This window comes from Oryctolagus cuniculus, chromosome 16 (genome assembly GCF_051225735.1).
Source record: "Oryctolagus cuniculus isolate XC-2025 breed Fujian yellow rabbit chromosome 16, ASM5122573v1, whole genome shotgun sequence".
NCBI classification, from domain to species: Eukaryota; Metazoa; Chordata; class Mammalia; order Lagomorpha; family Leporidae; genus Oryctolagus; species Oryctolagus cuniculus.
The window spans coordinates 57,720,362-57,739,519 of NC_142882.1; the positions used below are offsets into that span (position 1 = coordinate 57,720,362).

General features: G+C 50.6%; 1 protein-coding gene across 6 annotated transcripts in view; it reads left to right on the forward strand.

The window, feature by feature from the left end:
• Window positions 1-19,158, forward strand: part of WIPF3 (WAS/WASL interacting protein family member 3) — an 86,897-nt gene that overhangs the window by 55,923 nt on the left and 11,816 nt on the right. For all 6 annotated transcript variants that reach the window (XM_089316068.1, XM_089316066.1, XM_089316067.1 and 3 more), the window contains 2 exons: window positions 12,350-12,482; window positions 15,773-15,904. In XM_089316068.1, the coding sequence (XP_089172194.1) occupies window positions 12,350-12,482; window positions 15,773-15,904 (265 nt within the window). The remainder of the gene's footprint in view (window positions 1-12,349; window positions 12,483-15,772; window positions 15,905-19,158) is intronic.

Genomic DNA, 19,158 nt, shown 5'->3' on the forward strand with positions numbered 1-19,158 from the left:
CTGATTACTGTCATTTATACAAAGTCCTAAAACCCAGTAGAGTGAGTCCTCCAACTGTACTCTTCTTTCGCAAAGTGCTTTTTGAGTGTTCTCATTCCTTCCCCTTTCCATATAAATTTTAGAACCAGAATGTCTGTAAATATTTTATTGATTACAATTGCATTGAACTCATAGATCAGCCTGGAGAGTATTGACATTTGGTGTATCAAGACCTCCAATTCATGAACATGGTATGTCTCTTCAGTTATTTAGGGCTCCTTCCTTTCATCAGCATTTTGTGGTTTTCAGAATCTGTATCCTATACATGTTTTGTTAGATTGATTTATTTATAAGATTTTCTTTTGTACTTAGGGGTACAATGTTTTAAGGTATTGTTATTTCTTTATTTCAATGTCCAGTTGTTTGCTAGTATATAGAAATAGTGTTGATTTTTGTGTGCTGACTGAATCCTTTTAATTTATTTGTAAAGGTTTATTTATTTATTTGAAAGTCAGAGTTATGGAGAGGAAGAAGGAAAGGGCAAGAGAGACAAAGAGAGGGAGATATCTTCCATCTGCTGGTTCATTCCCCAGATGGCTGCAACAGCCAGACCTGGGCCTGGCCAAAGCCAGGAGCCAGGAACCCCCTCTGGGTCTCCCATGTGGGTGGCAGGAGGCCAAACACTTGGGCCATCTTCTGCTTTTCTCAGGCCATTAGCAGGGAGCTGATGTGGAAGTGGAGCAGCTGGGATAGGAAATGGCACCCATATAGGATGCCAGTGTCACCGGCAGCAGCTTTACCTACTACACCACAACACCGACCCATAACCTTGAATCCTATGACCTGCTAAATTCACTTACTTGTTCTGGGCGTTTTCAACGTAGTTAAACCACATTACATACAAACAGGGACATTTTTAATTACCTTTGCAATCCATGTGCTATTGATTTTTTTGTCTTATTGCACTTTCTAGGATTTCCTTTATCATGTTGATTTAGAGTGGTGAGAGGGACCACCCTTGCTTCGTTCCTAACTGTAGAGGGGAAGTATTCTGCCACTGAGTACGATGTTATTTATAATTTTATTTTCTATGCTCTTTACCAGGTGATGAAGTTCCTAGTTCAGAGTTTTTATCATGAATGGGTGTCAGACTTTGTCAGCTTTTTCTGTATCAATTGATGTAATTTTTCTTCTCTAGACTATTAAAATGATGATTTTACTAGTTAATTTTCCAATATTGAGTCATATTTTCCTATATTACCTTCCCAGAATAAATCCTACTTGGTTATAGCTTATTATTTTTTATATTCATATATTGCTGGGTTCTATCAAATTCTTCATACTAAGGATGATACGATTTGCCTTCTGTTGTGTTTCCATAGTAAACTTTTTCTTGCTCTATCTCTAAAAATGTCTTTAAAGCTGAAAATCTCTGAAAAGCAATACTTTCAGAATTATGAAGTGTAAATACTGTTCAGCCAGAACCGAGTGAGTCTTGATTGCACGTCTCATACCAGTGTACTTGATGTTAGGCTCTTAGGGTGACTCCCTCCTTCCCCTGCTGAGCCGGTCAAAGGCAGCGTCGTGGATGGTGTTTTTTCTCCCAGAGTCTCGGAGGCTTCATCTTCAGCAGGGGCCGGGGAGCGGAGACCTGCCCCTTCCCCCCGGATGCCCAGCATCACCCGGCTCTTTATCCCTGCTCTCACTTGGACTCCATCCCGTTCTTCTCCGATTTGAACTGGCTGTTTTCTAGGGCTGTTCCTCAGCTGTCGTCTGGGATTTCTTTTTATTGGTCTCCTGGCTTTATTCCAGGGAATGTAAACTTCCAAATGGGAAAAGGTGCGCGTCTGTCTGAAAGTGTCAGCAGGAGCTGATGTTAATAACTAACGTGGATCGAATCATTACCAGGCGTCGATCCCATGTTAAGCTCATCATGGGGATCACCTCATTTAATCCTCATCACAACGTAGGTCCTTGTTGTCATCCTCGTCCTGACTTCTCAGATGAGGACGTTACATTCTGAAGAGGTCAGCTAAGTGGCCTAAGGTGTGCCACGAATAAATGGATCCAGGGTGTCCGTGGGGGAGGGCGGCAGGATGGAGCCCTCGACCGTAATGCAAGGGAGGGCCGTGTCCAGATGCAGGCTGCAGGGCTCTTAGTCTACCAAGAACACTGTGCCGGCAGACGGAGCACACTTCCTAAGTGAAGGCATAAGGAGAACGGAGGGTAGACGGAGGAGCTGAGCCCCAGTCCCAGCCCTTCCCTGTGCTGTCACTGCCTTCTTAGCAGCAGGCTCCGGCCGGGCCTCCGGCCCCTCCTCCAGCACCAGAGGGCTTGGTTCAGGGAAGAGCAAGGGTGCCAGGGCATGGACCATGGAGACAGTGGGTGGGCCGTGGATGGCCACCCGAGAGCAGCGGGAGGATTCCGGGTGCCGGAGGGGGAAGGAAGAGTCTGTGCTCCTCACCAGCAGACCTGGGGGTGTGCCAGGCACTACCCAAGCACTGTGTGGGAGTGAACTCACTTCAGGGGTCCTTGCACTGGGCCACGCTGTGGGTCCTGGTTTTGAGAATGATTTCACTCCGGAGTGAGGGCAGAGTTAGGGGCAGCTATGCTGAGGATGGGCCCAGGTCTGGTGAGAGAGGTTGGGAGGCCGGCCCGGGGTGCGTGGGGAGGCCACTGGGTGGGCTCGGCCTCGAGCCATTCTGGGGTCCTCTGTCCAAGTGTGGACCCAGAGGCTTCTGGTAGACTCGGTGCAGAGGACCTAGGAGGTGACTGAGGAAGGAAGGTCTGCGTCCACTTAGTGCCTCGTCGGTTCCAGGCGCAGCGCTTTGAAGACTGGAACCGTCTAGCGGTTTGGAACTGCCCCCCTCCTCAGTTTTGTGCGTTACCTTTGTCTCCTCTCCCTGGTGAGTGATGTTCACATGCGCCATTATGTTAGGGCCAATGAGGGAGGCCCCGGGGTACAAAACCCCACCTTAGCCAGCAGGAAGGTTCGAAAGGAGGCCAGGAGCCCAGCGCGGCCAGCGGGGCTGGCCCGGAGGCCGCTCAGTGGCCCCTGCCAGGGGAGTTTCGGGTGTGGGTTATTTGCAGTTGAGGATATCAGCCAACGGCATAGGGTTACTCTGCACAGTTTCCATTGTCAGTGTTCCCCGTGCTCCCCGGGCCAAGGCAGCCGCTGCTGGCTCACAGGTAACGCACCCACCCGGCTGCTCTCAGGGCCAGTCACCCAGCCGGGCTGGCCTTGCTGGCCCTGGCAGTGGCCTTGCACTTGGCTCCTCTGGCCCCAGCCTTCTCAGCGGCCTCCCTCACTCTCCTCCTCCCCGGGCTGCCTTGCCTTCTTCCTGTTCTGGCTCTCATGGCCCTTGGGAAGTAACAACATCTCCCCTGCTCCCAGGCCAGAGGACAGCTGGCCACTGGCCCTGCCCAGCTGTAGGCCTGCCGTGAATTTCTGGGTGATTGGACTTGCTCATCTTTCTGGGTGATGTCACGTGGAAAGAGAAGAGTCACACTTGCTGCATCTCCCCGCTGAGCCCTGCACTCACTGGCGGTAGAGAGTTGGCTTCATTTCCGAGCCTCATCTCTAAACAACCTAATGCTCATACCCGGGACCCGTAGGAGAGGACTCCATGAGGGCCCTTGAAGGGCGTTGGTGCTTGCAAAGGACTTGGGACAGCGCCTGCCCCCAGCACGCCCCTTCCCATTTGTATTTGTTGTTGTCACTGTTGCTGCTTGCATGGTGCAGCCCTGTTGACACGTTCCTTCCTAGACAGTCTCTCTGTGCACACTAGAGAGAAGGAGCCAGGTGAATTATTGGCTGTTTCAAATAAAAGGGCAGAAGGAGCCACAGGTGTCTTTGAGGTTCCGAGCTTGGATGCACTGGTGGGGAGGGGTGCCGCCATCAGAAACAAGAATGCCCAGCAAGTGCTGGGACAGGGGACAGTGATGTTCTGTCTTTAGCTTGCAGATGCCCTGCCAGGAGGCAGGCGTGTTTCATTTTGGTAACATTTTTTGTTTAAGAGCAAGAAGAGATAGGAAACATGGCCGTCTCTGAGACATTGTTCCAACAGAGATTAATTATCAGCCCTGCTGCCCTTGACTCTGGCTCTGGCCTGCTTTTACTGTTTTCTGTGTTGAGTTCATGACATTGTTGTGTTTTTTTCCAGATACAACATAGGTTTTTTAAAATATACTTTCTCCTAATTTAAAATTTATTCTTGAAACCTGGGAATGCTGGCATCTTTGGGAAGAAAAGAGGGATACTGAAAGGAATTCACATTTCTAGGGACAGAGTGGCCCAAGGACTAAGAGCGTGCGTGCGGCCAGCGTGCAGGGACCAGGGCTGTGCGTGACCAGAGGCCACAGGAGCTTCTCCTCCGCTCCCAGCCTGCGTGTGCTGTACAAGCAGAGAGATGTCAGGAGCAGAGGAGCCGGAGTTGAGGAGCTAAGGATTCTGTGGGGTGCACAGCAGCAAAACACTGATCGATGGCTCAGGCAGCTTTTTAAAACCTGAATGCTTGGTTACAGAATGAGGGGTGGCTTCGTTTCTGCACTCCATGTAATAGAAGCTCTCATATCGGGCAGGATCCGGTAGCTGCAGTAGAGGAGGCCAGTGCTGGGCTTGGGAGGTCACACAAGGAAAAGTCTAGTTGAGGAAGCTTAGGAGAAATGGGTTCTGTAACAGAACGCATATCTGCTGTACAGCTCACAGGAGGGGAAAGGTTCAGCGGGTGTGGCAGGGCTTGGGCAGGGTAGGGGGAGGCTGAGTAGCAGCTTGGAAAAGAACCGTGGGGACTTGCATCCTGGGCAGGGCATACGAGGCCTGGAGCTAATCAAGAATGTAAAACACAGGGACGCTGGCGTGGGCGGCGTGGCTGTCCCCCGTCAGGCAGAGGGCTGCCCAGGCATATTCACGGGAGTTAGACAATTAGTGCTTTACAAAATTGTCATGGGAGGTGGATGGGCTGTTTGGCTCAGTGGTCAGGATGGCCCTTGGGACACCCGTATCCCGTGTCAGACTGCCTGGGTCAAGCCCCAGCTTCTCTACTCTGTTGCAGCGTCCTGGGAGGCAGCAGGTGACAGCTCACGTACTTCGCCCACGCCGCCACCACCCTCAGAGAGATTCAGAAGGGCTCCTGGCTTCAGCCTGACCCAGTCTTGGCTTTTGTGGGCATTTGGAGAAGAGTGGAGAGATTCATTCATTCTCTCTCTCTCTCTCTCTCTCTCTCTCTCTCTCTCTCTCTCTCCCCCTCTCTGTCTCTCTCTCTCAGATAAAGATAAATAATTTTTACAGAGAAACTGTCAGAAGGGGTCTAAAACATAGATTAGAATCCTAGTTTTGGAGACCCACTGGGAAGCTCAGTCCTAGAAAATTAAAAAATGAGGGGAGGCCAGCACCACGGCTCACTAGGCTAATCCTCCATCTGCGGCGCCGGTACCCCGGGTTCTAGTCCCAGCTGGGGCGCCAGTTCTGTCCTGGTTGCCCCTCTTCCAGTCCAGCTCTCTGCTGTGGCCCAGGGAGTGCAGTGGAGGATGGCCCAAGTGCTTGGGCCCTGCACCCACATGGGAGACCAGGAGAAGCACCTGGCTCCTGGCTTCAGATCGGCGCCGGCCGTAGCAGCCATTTGGGAAGTGAACCAATGGAAAAGGAAGACCTTTCTCTCTCTCTCTCTCTCTCTCTCTCTCACTCACTCTCACTCTCACTCTCACTCTCACTCTCTAATTCTGCCTGTCAAAAAAAAAAAAAACCTAAAAAATGAGGGGAAAAAGTTATACATATGCACATAATACGCAGGTATATATGCACACTTGCATTCATGTATACACACACACACACACGCACACAAACTTAGAAACGTTCTTGAAGGAGTGAATTGAAAGATGAGCTTAGGCGCAGGTGTTTGGACCAGAGGTTAAGGGGCTGATAGGATGCCCGTATTTCTCATCGTAATGCCTGGGTTCAGTCGTTGAGAGAGAAACCCAGGGTAGTGCATGCACGTGCGGTCAGGTCTCGCAGGCAGTGTGAATGCGGACTTTGCATTTTTAATCTTGAATGAGCTGGGAAACTGTCACAGGTTGCCAGGGGAGTGACATGATCTGGGTGGCAGGTGCGCTGCTCGGGGAAGCATGCAGCTCTGGGAACACAGACAAGGCTCTTCCTCTGGCCTTCCAGGGTCGGAAGTAACTTGAAAGATGGCCAGGAGACAAGCAGACTAGAACAAAGAGAGTAACTCCAGCCACATTCCCGAGGTGAGCCCCGGTTAGGGGTGCCCCAGGACTGGAAAGTCGGGGTTGGGCCCTAAGGGCCCTGTGCAACCCAAGGGGATTCCAAGTGCACCCTGAGAGCCATGGGGAGCCAGCTAAGAGTTTGGTGGCGACAGGATGATGTGTTCTACAGCTTGGATGCTGTGTGAACAAGGGTGAGACGGGAGGCAGGAGAGCCAAATGATGGAATCCAGAGGTGGCCCAAAGGGGCTGGAGAAGAGGAGCCAGGGTGCAGAGGAATCACTCAGGAAAAGCCAGCAGGAGTTTGGGGTGGACAGGCTGTTGGGAATGGGCAAGGAGGTAGGCGCCACGTGGAGAAGCCAATCTCACCAGCACGTGAGATAGCACTGAGGGCTGGACTCTTTCTGGGTGTGAAGAACAGGGCCAGATCGACCTGCAACCTGTGCTGTAGTGGGGAAGGGACCGAACTCCACGCAGCTCTGTCCTCTCGCCGCAGCCTGAGTCTCCCTTGTCCTGTGTTTCAGATGACAGACTGTTTCAGGCGTTGCTGTATTTGTACATACACAATAAGCCGTCTCGGGGCAGGTCCCAAGCCTACAAACAAAATTCATTTATGTTTCATATACGTCCAAGGCATATAGCTCAGAGATAATTTTATACAATATCTTTAATACACATGCAGTTTGGCCGGCGCCGCGGCTCACTAGGCTAATCCTCCACCTTGCGGTGCCAGCACACCTGGTTCTAGTCCCGGTCGCCCCTCTTCCAGGCCAGCTCTCTGCTGTGGCCCAGGGAGTGCAGTGGAGGATGGCCCAAGTGCTTGGGCCCTGCACCCCATGGGAGACCAGAAGTACCTGGCTCCTGCCATCGGATCAGCGCGGTGCGCCGGCCACAGCGCACCAGCCACGGCGGCCATTGGAGGGTGAACCAACAGCAAAGGAAGACCTTTCTCTCTGTCTCTTTCACTGTCCACTCTGCCTGTCAAAAAATAAAAAAATAAAAATAAATAAAATAAAAATAATACACCTGCAGTTTGATGGTCACCTGTTCTAGGAGGCCAGGTATGGAATTTTCCACTCGTGGCGTCACATCCGTGCTCGGAAAGTCGCAGATTTTGAAGCATTTCTGATCAAGCTGTAACAGCCACGGCTCTGAGTACAGGTTTGTTGAAGAGAGCAGGCTTTCAAAAGGAGGTTGGAGGATCCATTCATTTGGCTCGTGGATTTAAATTGCATATTTGGATTTCTAAAAATGAGATGCAAAACTGTTGGATCCCAGCATGCCTCCTTCTGGAACAGTTTGATTTATGCACATTTGGAGCGCAGGGAACATTGTGTCAGGCCCGACGGGGGAAAGTTAGCTCCTTCTGAAATGATTCTGTGTTTCTCTGTTGGACCCCGGGCTCTCTGTGTTCTCCAGCAGAAAGATGGCAGCAGCAGGAGGAGGGAGACGATGCTGTGCTGGCTGCTGGTGGCATTCAGACCGGGGGTGAACTGCACATACCCCGGCTGCCCAGACCCTCCCCCAGTTTGGAGGAGGCAGGGGATGGCTGATGGCTGAGGGCTGGGCAGATGAGCAAGCGCCTGTGCCTGGAAACCTGGGTACTCCTTTTAGGGTGAACGGTCGTGATGGAGAAGCGACCTTTTAGAGACTGCAAGACTGGAACTGTGTTAGGATGACTCGGTTGAGATTATCTGTGGGTGGAAGAACAGTCTGCTGGATTTGGGTTGGCTGGCGAGATTTTTATTAGCGTCTTTCACACACTGGTGTCAGATGCAGGACTGGCACACGGTGGAGGGTGTCAGCTCGCAGGAGGATGTGCGAGTCGCGGTTTTGGTGGGGGCTGGATGTCATTCCCCTCCCCCACACTGCACTGGAACGTGGTTGCCCCATTTGTCGGAATGACAGGAAGATACAGAAAAGCGTTTAGAATGCATCAAGAGTGAAGGTACCGCACGGTTCTTCTTCCTACCTCGGCTCGGTTAGGATGCTCTGCAGTGTTTGTGTTTCTACTCCTGTTGGCTCATGTTAGCTTGTCAGCCTTCACAGCCCAGAGCACTAGCAAATGTGTGTTACTACTCTGCTGTTTTGAAGCTTGCTGTAGGAGAACCGGGTGAAAAAGAAAGCCTTGAGTGGAACCCGAGACGTTCTCACCCTCAGGAGCAGTGTTAGCAGGAAAGTACAGGAGTCGACTTCCAAGATGTGCTCTTCTGCGTTTTTTTTTTGTTTGTTTGTTTGGTGTCTTTAATTCTGGGTGTGTGTATTTGCCACGGGAGAAGTGTTCAGAGCTGGCTTCATCTCCCTTAGTTGTATTTTAAGTAAAATTACCAGTGATCAGTCATCAGGGTCAGCACAGAGCAAAACCACCCAGGTGATATTTGGAAATCTCATTCTTGTGTCTTTATCCTGAAACCACAGTTACAAGGGTTCTTAGGGGTGTGGATTTTAAAGAAAAGAAATTATGGTTGAATCATGAATAAAGACGGCAGGTAGACTAGAAAGGTCTGTGTCATGAACTTCAGCGTGTGAATGAATGTGTTCTCTTGTACAAAACCCATCAAGTGTGAATATGTCTGCTCACTTCAGCCACAAAGTTATCCCTTTCTGCCTCGCTGGAGGAGGAGTGGCTTGGAGTGCCACTGTCACAGCAGGTGAGCGAGAGCCCTCTAGCGGACAGCAGAGGGGAAGGTGCAGAGGAGTCCCAGCGAGTCGGACTGCGTGGTGTGAACACCGTGTGGCTTGTCGCTTCCTCCTGCTGATATGGAGGATGTTCATTAACAAATCTGTCACTGGAGATGGTCAAGAACTTACAGCGGGGTACGCTAAGTAGGTTCTAAAATTAAAGTGATTATTGCAAGGGCATGTGTGTTCTTAGCCCTCAGTGTGAAGCCTGCGTTGGCAAGTTCAGGGAGCTGTCCATTTTGGTAAGCAGTAGTAGTAAGGAGAGTGAGGGATAGACTTTTCTCATCATTCCACATCATCTAAGAGCAGCACGCACCACCCTAACCCTCGCCTTCCCCAGGGCTGTCGTGTGAGTTGGGCTGTGAATGTTGTTCTAGTTGGTGCTGTTTCTCACACACCCAGGGGGAACATTACAAAGCACTCTGTCTGGAATGCCTGACCGCACCTGAGACGGTAATGCCAAATTTACACAAAGATGTTCAGACCCTCTTGGTTGCAGTCGTGAGAGTCCCATTGATCCCTTATTCCTTCTCACTGATTAATTTAGAAGTAAAATGAGAAGGGGGTTTTAAACTTAAAACTTTGCAGTTTAACTTGCGGTTTATGTGAGTTTTTAAAAAACACATGTTGTGTAGGAAATATTCTACTATATATGCACACATAGATGTATATTCTTCAAAATAAACACATACTGGGCCAGCATTGTGGCACAGTGGGTTGAACTGTGGCTAGCACTGTTCATATGGGCTAGTCCAAGTCCTGGCTGCTCTCTGTACCTGGGAGAGCAGCAGCAGATGGCCAAGTAGTTCGGCCCTTGCTACCCTGTGGGAGATCAGGACAGAGTTCCAGGCTCTTGGTTTTGGCCTGGCCCAGCCATGGCTGTTGTGGCCATTTGGGGCATGAACCAATGGATGGAAGATCTGTGTGTGTGTGTATGTGTGTGTGCATGTGTGTGTGTGTGTGTGTGTTGCTCTCTCTCTCTCTCTGTGGTTCTGCTTCTCAAATAAATAAAGTTCAAAATAAATACATACATATACCCAAGAGTAGTTCAAAAATTTCAAGGAGAGTAGAATTAAAAGAGTATCTTGATGCAAAAAGAATTGTTGAAAAACATATCATTTTTTCCTAACACCTGTTTTTCATGAGCTTTTGGAATTTCCTCAAATGGATCATAGAAATGCATATTGAAAAAAACTGCATGGATTTCAAAAAATTTTAAACCAAGATAGGCTGATGTTTTAAGTCCATTTTCCATGAACTTTTTGAAGAGTGTGTGTGTGTGTGTGTGTGTTCCCAACGGAGTAGAGAAAGGACTCTTTGCTCCCAGCCCCTGGCTGACCATCCACAAGCCCTCAGAAGTGTAGAGATAGCCCGTGTCCAGGCAACAAGGACCAGCCTCTAAAGCATGTGTGTCTTGTGCAGTGGCGTCAGCCCGCGACAATGTAGACTGGGCACGTTTCAGCCAAAACCGCAGTTGCCCTTGTTTCTATCCCGATGCTGGGGAGCCCAAGACTTCCTAGTCAGTAAACCTAGTGTGTCCTTTTCTGAACAGAAAGCAGCTGTAGCCAGAGTCTGGAGAGCCCGATTATCCTCCAGGGACTGTCCCTCGGAACCTGCTTGGCCTGGGGCAGGTGGCTGCCCTGCACTCTTGGTGGCCTCCCCTCTGTGGACTCACGAGGATGCCGAGTCCCGTGCCACATCCTGGTGGCCGAGAGCAGCGCAAGGTGTCCTGACCCCTGACTCAGGCTCTTCCATTCACTCAGTGCGCGTTCACTTGTTTGTGCATCCAGAAGAAGGTCCTGAGTCTGTCTCGGGCCGCGGCCGCTCTGCTCCTGGGGATGGATTGGTGAACACAACGAACAGGATCTCGTCCCTGATAAGGAATCCTGTGTGTGACGAACACTAATCACAGAACCACAGTGAGATAGAGACTACATCCTGCGGTAATCATGATGGGGGGCGCTGAGAAAGAACGGTGGGTGGCCTCACTTAGATTTGGGGCCAGAAAAGGTTTTAAAAGTGCTGATGTTTACACTGAAACCCAGACGTGTGATACTCCATGTGCGGTGTAGGGGCTAAGATGGGTTTTGTACGTTGAGCAATGTGTCACCATCTCCAAGCTCGCACAGTATAAACCTCCCAACCACAGAGACTCCTCCTGGCCATGTGTTCCAGCACAGCCCTTCCCTTCCCAGAGGTTCCTCTGTGACCCTGGGTTCTCCGTAACCCAGGGGAGCCCCGGTCGTGTCAGCTTAAGCTACGGTGGAAGTGAAGCAGCTCAACCTCAGGGCAACTCGCCAAGTTAACACAACCGTCGGTCTCGCTAATATATTTACGCAGCCTTTTAGCAATGCAGAGGACACTAGTGCTAAAAGTAGCACGTGCCCTTAACAGCTGCAGTGTTGCTATGTAAAATGCACTTGGCCTTTGGGCTGGAGCCCCACCAAGTGACCTCACACAGATCCCTTCAAGTCTTATTTTTATTTATTTATTACCTAAGAGAAAGAGACAGACAGACCTCCCATCCACTGCTTCATCCCAGATGACCACAACAACCAGGACTGGGCCAGGGCTAAAGCTGGGAGCCAGGACCTCAGCCCAGGTCTCCTGCGTGAGTGGAACCTAATCACGTGAGCCATTGCTGCTGCCCTAGAAGGAAGCTAGCTAGAGACAGGAGCGGAGCTGGGTATGCAGAACATGGGCACCTTGACCGCCAGGCCAAATACCCACGCCCAGACAGGTGATTGCAGGGTCTCTTTTCCCATCTATAAGAAGAGGGCAAGCTCACTTTGAGCCCGCAAGGTGGTGTGATGATTAGTGTGGCATGCTCAGGCTCCCTGGGATCGCTTCCCACTTCTCCCCGGCTTCCAGACCCCCTTGGTGCTCCCCAGTCCTCCCCTCTGCCCCTGGTCACATGAAAGCCACCATCTCTCACTCACCTCCTGGAGCCTGAGTCTGCTGCAGCTTGGAGAGGATGGGCCCATGGTGGGCCCCTGGGTCCCCCCAGCAGGGAAGATGTGGGTCCTGGGGCCTGAGTGAGACTTCAGTACTGCTCAGAATAGGCCAAGACAAGGCAGGGCACGGGAGGGAGCAGCTGCCATCATCGAGGTGCAGGTCAGCTAAGGATTTGGTCTGGAGGGGAGCAGGGGCCAAGTGCACAGGAAGGAAGCCCAGGTTGTGATAGGGCTTCCCCAGGAGGAGGGGAAGACGGGCTGTCAATCAGCGCTCCTGGAGACCTGCAGAATCGGGAACACAGGATAGGCACTTGGGCCTGGAAGAAAGAGGCCATTCTAGGTCCCCAGGGAGACAGAGAGGTATGAGCAGGGCTGAGGGCTGGCTCCACCGAGACCTGCAGGTGAGCACACCTGTGGAATGATCGGACCGGGAAGGGAGAGGCGCAGGAGAGACACCTGCAGCAGACAGTGCGCCGCGCGGTTGTGGTCACTCCCCTCTTCTCCCCCTACAGATCAGCTCAGATGCTGCTGGCTTGAGAAAGGCAGACCCGCGAGGTCGGAGCGCGCTGCTGGCTGACATCCAACAAGGGACTCGCCTGCGGAAGGTCACGCAAATCAACGACCGAAGTGCTCCACAGATCGAGAGTGAGTGAGCGCGAGCCGAGGCAGGCCGGGCCCGGGACAGCCCAGCTGGGCGAGGAAATTGCCCCCACCCCCACCCCCAAGGGCTGCAGAGGCTCTCTTCCATCACTTTGAAGATGAAAAAAGGAAAAAGAGGCCGGCGCCGCTGCTCACTAGGCTAATCCTCCGCCTTGCGGCGCCGGCACAGCGGGTTCTAGTCCCGGTCGGGGCGCCGGATTCTGTCCCGGTTGCCCCTCTTCCAGGCCAGCTCTCTGCTGTGGCCCGGGAAGGCAGTGGAGGATGGCCCAAGTGCTTGGGCCATGCACCCCATGGGAGACCAGGAAAAGTGAAAAAAAAGGAAAAAGGAAAAAGAACTCCACAGTAGGGTAACTGTTCTTTATTGTGGCAGCTCACTGTTCGCATCACTTAAAGTATTCCATTCAGGGGCATTTTAGCGCCTTGACAGTGTTGCAACCGTCACCTCTGTCTAGTTCCAGAATATTCCTGTCACCCCCGAAGGAAAGCCCATACCCGTTAGAGTGACTCCCCAGTCCCTTCAGAGCCCGCCCCTGGTGCCAGCTGCTCTGCTGTCCACGGAGTTGCCCTTCTGGACAATTCATAGAAATGGAGCCACGGAATACAGTGGTCCCGCGCTTCCTCCGCGGCGCAGCGCACAGCATCCCTCACTCCTTCTCACTGATGAACACTGTTTCACTCAAGGACAAACCACATTGTATGCATCCTTTGTGGGTAACATTTGAAGTTCACTTACAATGGCCCACGTACATGGGTACACGGGTCCCTACCATGGGAGCCCTGGCTGCAGTTCCCAGCCCTGCTGATTCAGGCATTTGGAGAATGAACCAGTGGATGGAATTTCAGTCTCTCTCTCTCTCTCTCTGTGTGTCACTTTGCCTTTCAAATGATAAATAAGTTAATTAATTTTAAAAAACTTTCATATCCCCTACCCTTTGTCAACGTAGTCCTCAAATTCAGGGGTTGAAAATGAAAGTTTCAACCTAAAAAAAATGCCAGATTTTTGTTCTGTTTTTCACAAAGATGATTTATTCCAAATTGTGTCTCATGGGCTCAGATAAATGCAGCTGTCTGTCTCCTGGAGTGTGATAGAGAAGGAGGACTCCTGCCGTGGGTAGATGACCCCTGTTGCTTTCTGGCTCTGCTACAGACAAGGCACAGAACCACCTTATATAATAATACCCAGAGTAATCCAGCCACTCTTTACCCACCAGTGGACACTCTGTCTCTGAAGTTCAATTTGCTCATCTGCAAGATGGAGAGATGATAATAACACTCTCTTTTTGGCCCAGATTGTTGAAAGCTTAATTGTTTGTGAGAAAAATTTCATGGTGAACTGTTTAGAAGGATAAAGGAGTGTTCAGGTTGGAGTTATGAAATAAAACACAAATTTTAATTTTTCTTCAAAATGTATGCAGAACTATTTTAAAATGTAAGGTAGGATTATGCCTGCATGTGATTTGCAGTGACCTGCATCACGGTAATTCTCAAAGATAGTCCCCAAAATATAATTGTATCTCATCTCTTGTAATTATATATATTTATGCACAAAGATAAATACATTTTAAAAGAAATATTTTAAGCATTGATCATAATAAGTGTCTGGTTAGATACACTATCTAAACCAATTAACAGGTAAATCCATTTTATTTTATTTATTTGACAGAGTTACAGAGAGAGACAGAGAGAAAGGTCTTCCTTCCATTGGTTTACTCCCCAAATGGCTGCTAAGGCCGGAACTGCATCAATCTGAAGCCAGGAGCCAGGCACTTCTTCCCGGTCTCCCATGCGGGTGCAGGGCCCAAGCACTTGGGCCATCCTCCACTGCCCTCCTGGGCCACAGCAGAGAGCTGGACTGGAAGAGGAGCAACTGGGACTAGAACCGGTGCCCATATCGGATGCTGGCGCTGCAGGCAGAGGATTAACCTGGTGCACCCCGGCACCGGCCCCAGATACATCCGTTTTATTAGAATACCTCCTTCCTTATCATTTCACTGAGAAAGTAATAAATGAGGGTACTTCAAAAAGTTCCTAGAACATGGAATTAAAAGATGTTTATTATAGTGGAAAAAGCATTTGAAATATATTCACACAAGATATCTTCAAAAATGTCATGAAAACATGTATTTAAAATTATACAGGGGTTTCAACATTTTTGCACCAAAATAAGCATACCTTTTAATTTCATTTCTACTGACTTTTTGAAGTATCCTTATATAATATTTTTCAAAGATATTTTATTTGAAAGAGTTACAGAAAGAGAGAAAGAGAGGTCTTTATCAGTTGTTTCGCTCCCCAAATAGCTGCAATGGCCGGAGATGCGTCAAACCAAAACCAGGAGCCAGGAGCTTCTTCCCGGTCTCCCATGTGGGTGCAGGGGCCCAAGGACTTGGGCCATCCTCCACTGCTTTCCCAGGCCATAGCAGAGAGCTGGATGGGAAGTGGAGCAGCTGGGACTCGAACCAGGGCCCATATGGGATACCAGCACTGCAGGCGTTGGCTTTACCCACTACGCTACAGCACCGGCCACCTTATATTATAATACCCAGAGTAATCCAGCCACTCTTCACCCACCAGTGGACACTCTGTCCTTAATCTGTGCAAATTCACTCCAAGCTGTGACCGGTTTCTGGGAGGACTGAATTCTGTAGTCAGTAGTCACATCTGGGAGGCTCTCCCCAGGGCCCGTGTGCTGTCCACGCCACAGGAAGGGTGGGGGGAGGGGGCAGCATGAGGGTCTCAAGGCCTGAGAGCTGGGGAGACAGCAAGGGAAATGCCCAAGCAACGCTCACTGCAGGCCTCCACTTGCTGCTTGTGCGCCTGGTCCACTCACTGGGGCCTGCACTTGCAGTTCTGACCTGCACTCTGTGGACAAGAAGTTAGAGTGACTGAATTAAATCAGTGGGTTTTCTTGGTCTCAAGTTGAAAATAGGACCAACTCCATGCCTACTGTGTTTGGGTTTTCAAATGCACCAGTGACTGTCAGCTCCCCTAATGTCATCTACAAAGTGACCCTTTTATTGGTTGCTCTTCAGGGTGATTGGCCACAAAAAGTCAGTTCTTTGATCGGACTGGAGAGGGCGCCAGACAGGCCTAGGGAGGGGAACCTGCTGGGTGTCAGGCAGAGGGGCCCTGGAGAAGGCGCTGTGTGGAAGGGTGACCTGGAAGGGGGGGAAGAGGAGGAAGGTGCCAAGGCCAGCGTTGGGAGAGAGCCCAAGTGAGAACGGGCAGCTCTGCACTGTGCACAGACCTCAGCTCTTTGTTTCTTCTCTCTAAAGGCCCTAAAGGAACCAACAAGGAGGGAGGAGTTGCTGCGAACTCCCGCGGCGGCAGCACACCCCCGGCTCTGGGAGACCTGTTTGCTGGGGGCTTTCCTGTGTTGCGACCGGCAGGCCAGAGGGATGCGGCAGGTAAGGAAGGGTTCAGACCAGCTGCCTTGTGTTTTTCACCTTGACGTGTAGAACCTGCCCGGAGTAACACATCTTAGTGAACAGTCATGGAGTAGGAGATCATGGATTTGGGAGCTTAAGCATGGGAAGTTTCCAAGGCACAGTCATTATCCTGTTGAAGTGATGCCACTGTCATTGTTGAAGAATGGCTTGCTGTGGTGTGTAGTTCCTAGCTGCAACATGAGGGGGATTCAGAAGGCAAAGTACAGGCGGCCAGTGCAACCATGATGGAAGGTCATATGGCTTCGCTGGAGACTCACTGACAACGTGTGAGTTGTAATGGTTGTCGATCCCCGTATGATCCATCAGGTGTTGCTCTATAACAAAACACCCTAAAACTTAAGAGCCTTAAACAACCATTGATTTCACCTGCAGTGCTGTGACCTAGCATCTTAGGGTCGTCTCTGCTGGGCCCCTCTAGTGTCTGCATACAGCAGCAGGTTAGGCAGGTGGCTTTGTGAATCTAATTTTTCTCATATTTCTGCTATCTCTGGGGACTCAGCTGGAACAACTGGCCCAGCTCACTTTTTTTAAAAAAGGATTTATTTATTTTGAAACAGGTACAGAGAAAGAGGGAGAGACAGATTTTCCATCTGCTGGTTCACTACCCAGATGGCCACAATAGCCAGCACTGGCCTAACCTGAAGTCAGAAGCCAGGAGCTTCTGGGCCTCTACCTGTGTACAGGGGCCCAAGCATTTGAAATTGTCTTCTGCTGCTTTCCAAGGTGCATTAGTGTGGAACTGGATCATAAGTGGAGCAGACGGGACTCGAATTGGTGCCCATATGGGATGCCAGCATTGCAGGCAGTGACTTAACCCACTATGCCACAGCGCAGGTCCCAGGTCCCCCCTCTCCCTTGCTGACTCACTTCTGATCCATGTGGACTCTAGCAGCCTCTCCAGGACTGGTGTTCATGGCATTGGCAGAGTTCTAAGAGAGAAGACGAGTGTATCAAGTCCTTGAGAGCATTACTGGGAGGCGCCTGAGCAGGGTAGGAGGTCTGACTTCCTACCACATCCTCTTGTCCAGAGCAAGTCAGAAGGTCAGGCAGAGACGAGGACAGGGAAACAGCCGGACCTCTTGGTGAGAAGAGCTGCCAGCCCACATTGAGATGGCAGTCAGGCAGGACCGGGCAGTGGCCATTTTTCACTGTTTTGTGTGTTAGTGGGCATTGGTATTTTGAAAGTATTACATTAAAATTGGGCCAATACATATTTATGTGAGCAAAACAAAAAGTGCTTTCCCTGTCACTGTGCTCTTTAATCAAGCTGAATAGACTCCAGGGAGGTGACTCGCCCAGGGGCTATCAAGCCCCTGGCACACCCGGGTCTTCTACCTTGAGACTTTTATTGTTTCTTCTTTTTTTAGAGAATCTGATTAGGCAGTAAATCTTTCCATTTTTATTTATTTCTTTGTGAGGCAGAGAGTGTTGCCACCTCCCAGCCTTGTCCCCAAAATGCCCACAATAGCCTCAGATCCGAGACCACAGCTGGGAGCAGGGAACCTAATCCAGTCTTCTACGTGGGTGGCAGGAGCCTTCACCTTGGCTGGGGCCCCTCTATGCCTGTCCTCAGTTCCTTTCCCTCCTGGGGTCTCACCCTCCTCCTCGGGCAGGCACACACAAATACTGAGCAAGGCATAGGGCTGCCCTTGCCTCTGCGGTTTTCCCACATTTCTCATTTGGTCGGCTGCTTAGTGCTGCTTAGCAGATCCTGGGCTCTGGACTGCCCCGCTTGAAGGGTCTAGGGGTCTTGGATACACCATATCTAGACTCTGTTCTATTTTCCAAGCTTATTATTCCTTTAAATTTTGCTCAGCAGCTGGGAGCTGCCTGGGTTCTCTGTCACCGGCTCTGTGTATTATAACAACAGGTTTGGGACCTTGCAGGCAGGAAGTCCTAGCCTGAGCCCTGCCTTAGACATCTTATAAAAAGTCCAACATTTGAGTCTGGCATTGTGGCAAAAGCGGGTTAAGCCGCTGCCTCCAATGCCAGCTTCCCAGATGGGTGCTGGTTTGTATCTTGGCTGTTCCATTTCCCATCCAGCGCTCTGCTAATGGCCTGGGGAAAGCAGCAAAGGATGTCCCATGGCTCTGAGCCCCTGCCACCCATGTAGGAGACCTGCAAGAAGCTCCTTGCTCTAGCCTGGCCCAACCCTGGCCATTGCAGCCCTCTGGGAAGTGAACCAGCAGATGGAAGATCTCCCTCCCTCCCCCCCTCCCCTCCCCTCCCCTTTCTTTTTTCTTCTCTTTCTCTCTCTCTCTGCAACTTTGACTTTCAAATAAATGAATAAATTTAAGAAAAAAGAAATCTAACATCGGAGATGCTCTCCCTGGTCGGCCAGCTCTTCTGGCAGCGCCTGCGCCCAAGCCCCAGGGGGTGAAGTCTGCAAGGTGGATGCAGTGCTGCAAAGACGAAAGTTCTCCTGGAATCAGCACAGAGAGGAACAGTGGTGTCGCCACGTGCCTGAGAGCGGCCGTCCCCCAGGGTGTTCTCCACGTGACTGCCCCAGCAGAGCCAAGGGCACCCGTTCGGAAGTCAGACCCTGTGGTGCTGCCTGCCGGCTTCAGTTCCCAGTGACACCTGCCCCGTGCCTTGCTTGGACTGGCCTGACTTGTTTTGTTTTAAATGGAAGCTTTAAAAAAAAAAGATTTATTTATTTATTTGAAAGTCAGAATTACACAGAGAAAGGAGAGGCAGAGAGAGAGAGAGAGAGAGAGAGAGAGGTCTTCCATCTGCTGGTTTACTCCCCAGATGGCCTCAATGGCCAAAGCTGCACCGATCCGGAGCCAGGAGCCAGGAGCTTCCTCCTAGTCTCCCATGTGGGTGCAGGGGTCTGGCCTTTTTTTTTTTTTAACTTTTATTTAGTAGATATAAATTTCCAAAGTACAGTTTATGGATTACAATGGCTTTTCCCCCCCATAACTTCCCTCCCACCCACAACCCTCCCATCTCCTGCTCCCTCTCCCATTCCATTCACATCAAGATTCATTTTCGATTATCTTTATATGCCTGACTTTTGACATCAAGTTCTTTGAGGATCTGATTTAGCACTTGAATGGGCAAACACACTGGAGATGGATGTGCTAAAGAGCTCAGAGGCACCCCCCACACCCCCCACACATAGACACCCCCAATCCTCACCCCCACCCCCGGCATAGGCTAAAGATTATCATCTGAAACAAAAGCACTGTTTCCTGTGCCAGGACACCTAG